The following is a 2,594-nucleotide window of genomic DNA, read 5'->3' as shown; positions in this document are numbered from 1 at the left end:
CAAATGTAACAACGTAACAAATTTGTGACGTAACAAACGTAACAAATGACGAAACGTAACAAATGTTTTTGTTACGTGTCCTTGATGTCATGTCTCTTTCACTTTTGTCTCCGAGTTGACTGATTTATCAGAAGTTTTGAAGACAAATTAGTTAAAGTTCAACAATTAAGCTATTTGAAGAGAGATAAATTATTTAATAAACCTTTTCCTAGACTCACAGGTTCAAGGCTGGCCAAAGTCAGGGATGGACAAAGTCAGGGATGGTCAAAGTCAGGGATGGCCAAGGTCAGGGATGGCCAAGGTCAGGGTTGGCCAAGGTCACGATTGGCCAAGGTCAGGGATGGCCAAGGTCAGGGATGACCAAGGTCAGGGTTGGCCAAGGTCACGATTGGCCAAGGTCAGAGATGGCCAAGGTCAGGGATGACCAAGGTCAGGGTTGGCCAAGGTCACGATTGGCCAAGGTCAGGGATCTATCTTGAGATCTTGAGATGGTTTCGGGGCTTTTTTTAGTGTCCCCGCGGCCCGGTCCTCGACCAGGCCTCCACCCCCAAGAAACAGCCCGTGACAACTGACTAACACCCATGTACCTATTTTACTGCTAGGTAACAGGAGCATAGGGTGAAAGAAATTCTGCCCATTGTTTCTCGCCGGCGCCTGGGATCGAACCCAGGACCACAGGATCACAAGTCCAGCGTGCTCTCCGCTCGGCCGACCGGCTCCACCATGGCCAATGTCAGGGATGGCCAAGGTCAGGGTTGGCCAAGGTTACGATTGGCCAAGGTCAGGGATGGCCAAGGTCATGGATGGCCAAGGTCAGGGTTGGCCAAGGTCACGATTGGCCAAGGTCAGGGATGGCCAAGGTCATGGATGGCCAAGGTCAGGGTTGGCCAAGGTCACGATTGGCCAAGGTCAGGGATGGCCAAGGTCATGGATGGCCAAGGTCAGGGTTGGCCAAGGTCACGATTGGCCAAGGTCAGGGTTGGCCAAGGTCGGGGATGACCAAGGTCAGGGATGGTCAAGGTCAGGGATGGACAAGATCAGGGATGGCCAAGGTCAGGGATGGCCAAGGTCAGGGATGGCCAAGGTCAGGGATAGCCAAGGTCAGGGATGGCCAAGGTCAGGGATGGCCAAGGTCGGGGATGGCCAAGGTCAGGGATGGCCAAGATCAGAGATGGCCAAGGTCAGGGATGGCCAAGGTCTGGGATGGCCAATGTCAGGGATGGCCAAGGTCAGGGATGGCCAAGGTCAGGGATGGCCAAAGTCAGGGATGGCCAAGGTCAGGGATGGCCAAAGTCAGGGATGGCCAAGATCAGAGATGGCCAAGGTCAGGGATGGCCAAGGTCAGGGATGGCCAAGGTCAGAGATGGCCAAGGTCAGGGATGGCCAAGGTCGGGGATGGCCAAGGTCAGGGATGGCCAAGGTCAGGGTTGACCAAGGTCAGGGATGGCCAAGGTCGGGAATGGCCAATGTCAGGGATGGCCAAGGTCAGGGATGGCCAAGGTCTGGGATGGCCAAGGTCAGGGATGGCCAAGGTCAGGGATGGCCAAGGTCGGGGATGGTCAAGGTCTGGGATGGCCAAGGTCAGGGATGGCCAAGGCCAGGGATGGTCTAGATCAGGGATGGTCAAGGTTAGGAATGGCCAAGGTCAGGGATGGCCAAGGTCAGGGATGGCCAAGGTCAGGGATGGCCAAGGTCGGGGATGGCCAAGGTCTGGATTGCCAAGGTCAGGGATGGCCAAGGTCAGGGATGGCCAAGGTCGGGGATGGCCAAGGTCAGGGATGGCCAAGGTCAGGGATGGCCAAGGTCGGGGATGGCCAAGGTCAGGGATGGCCAAGGTCAGGGATGGTCAAGGTCAGGGATGGTCAAGGTAGGAGATGGTCAAGATCAGGGATGATCAATATTAAGGGTGAACATGCAAAGAATGGTCAGAAAAGACAAAGGTCCGTGTTGACAATGGTCCGTGTAGACAAAGGTCCGTGTTGACAAAGGTCCATGATAACAAAAGTACATGTTGACAAAGGTCAATGTTGACAAAGGTCAATGATGACAAAGGTCCCAGTTGACAAAGATTAATGATGACAAAGGTCTTTGTTGACAAATGTCAATGATTATATAGGCCCGCATTAACAAAGGTCAGTGTTGACAAAGGTCAGTGTTGACAAAGGTCAATGATTACAAAGGTCCGCATTGACAAAGGTCAGTGCTCACAAGGGTCTGTGTTGACAAAGGTCAATGTTGACAAAGGTCAATGATGACAAAGGCCATGCATTGACAAAGGTTAATGTTGACAAAGGTTCATATTGACAAAGGTCAATGTTGACAAAGGTCTGTGTTGACAAAGGTCAATGATGACAAAGGTCCAGTGTAACACCGTAAGGTGTTTGGTTTAGTTTTATTTAAAAATATATATAGTTAATGAGTCACAGATAGGGATTTGAGAAGGCGCCAGTTTGTCGGCCTGAGTCTCACACCTCTAAGTGTTAATGACCTGAAGTTGACCTGAGGTCAAGTCATGCGAATTCCACCTTGTTTCTGCTAATCTGATAATTGGCCTTCAAACATGCCGACGTTTAAGGAGTGGCTTGGTAGAGTGC

At 51.7% G+C, this 2,594-nt stretch overlaps 1 protein-coding gene across 1 annotated transcript; it reads left to right on the top strand.

The window, feature by feature from the left end:
* Nucleotides 1–739: 739 nt before the first annotated feature.
* On the top strand, nt 740–1,612 carry LOC138358524 (uncharacterized). Its single transcript, XM_069316502.1, has one exon. It carries the CDS (start codon nt 740–742, stop codon nt 1,610–1,612), a length of 873 nt encoding a protein of 290 aa, XP_069172603.1.
* Nucleotides 1,613–2,594: the final 982 nt, after the last annotated feature.

Source organism: Procambarus clarkii, chromosome 84 (assembly GCF_040958095.1).
Source record: "Procambarus clarkii isolate CNS0578487 chromosome 84, FALCON_Pclarkii_2.0, whole genome shotgun sequence".
Lineage (NCBI taxonomy): Eukaryota > Metazoa > Arthropoda > Malacostraca > Decapoda > Cambaridae > Procambarus > Procambarus clarkii.
The sequence above is the reverse complement of the archived record's forward strand: the minus strand, read 5'-3'. Positions and strand labels throughout refer to the sequence as shown.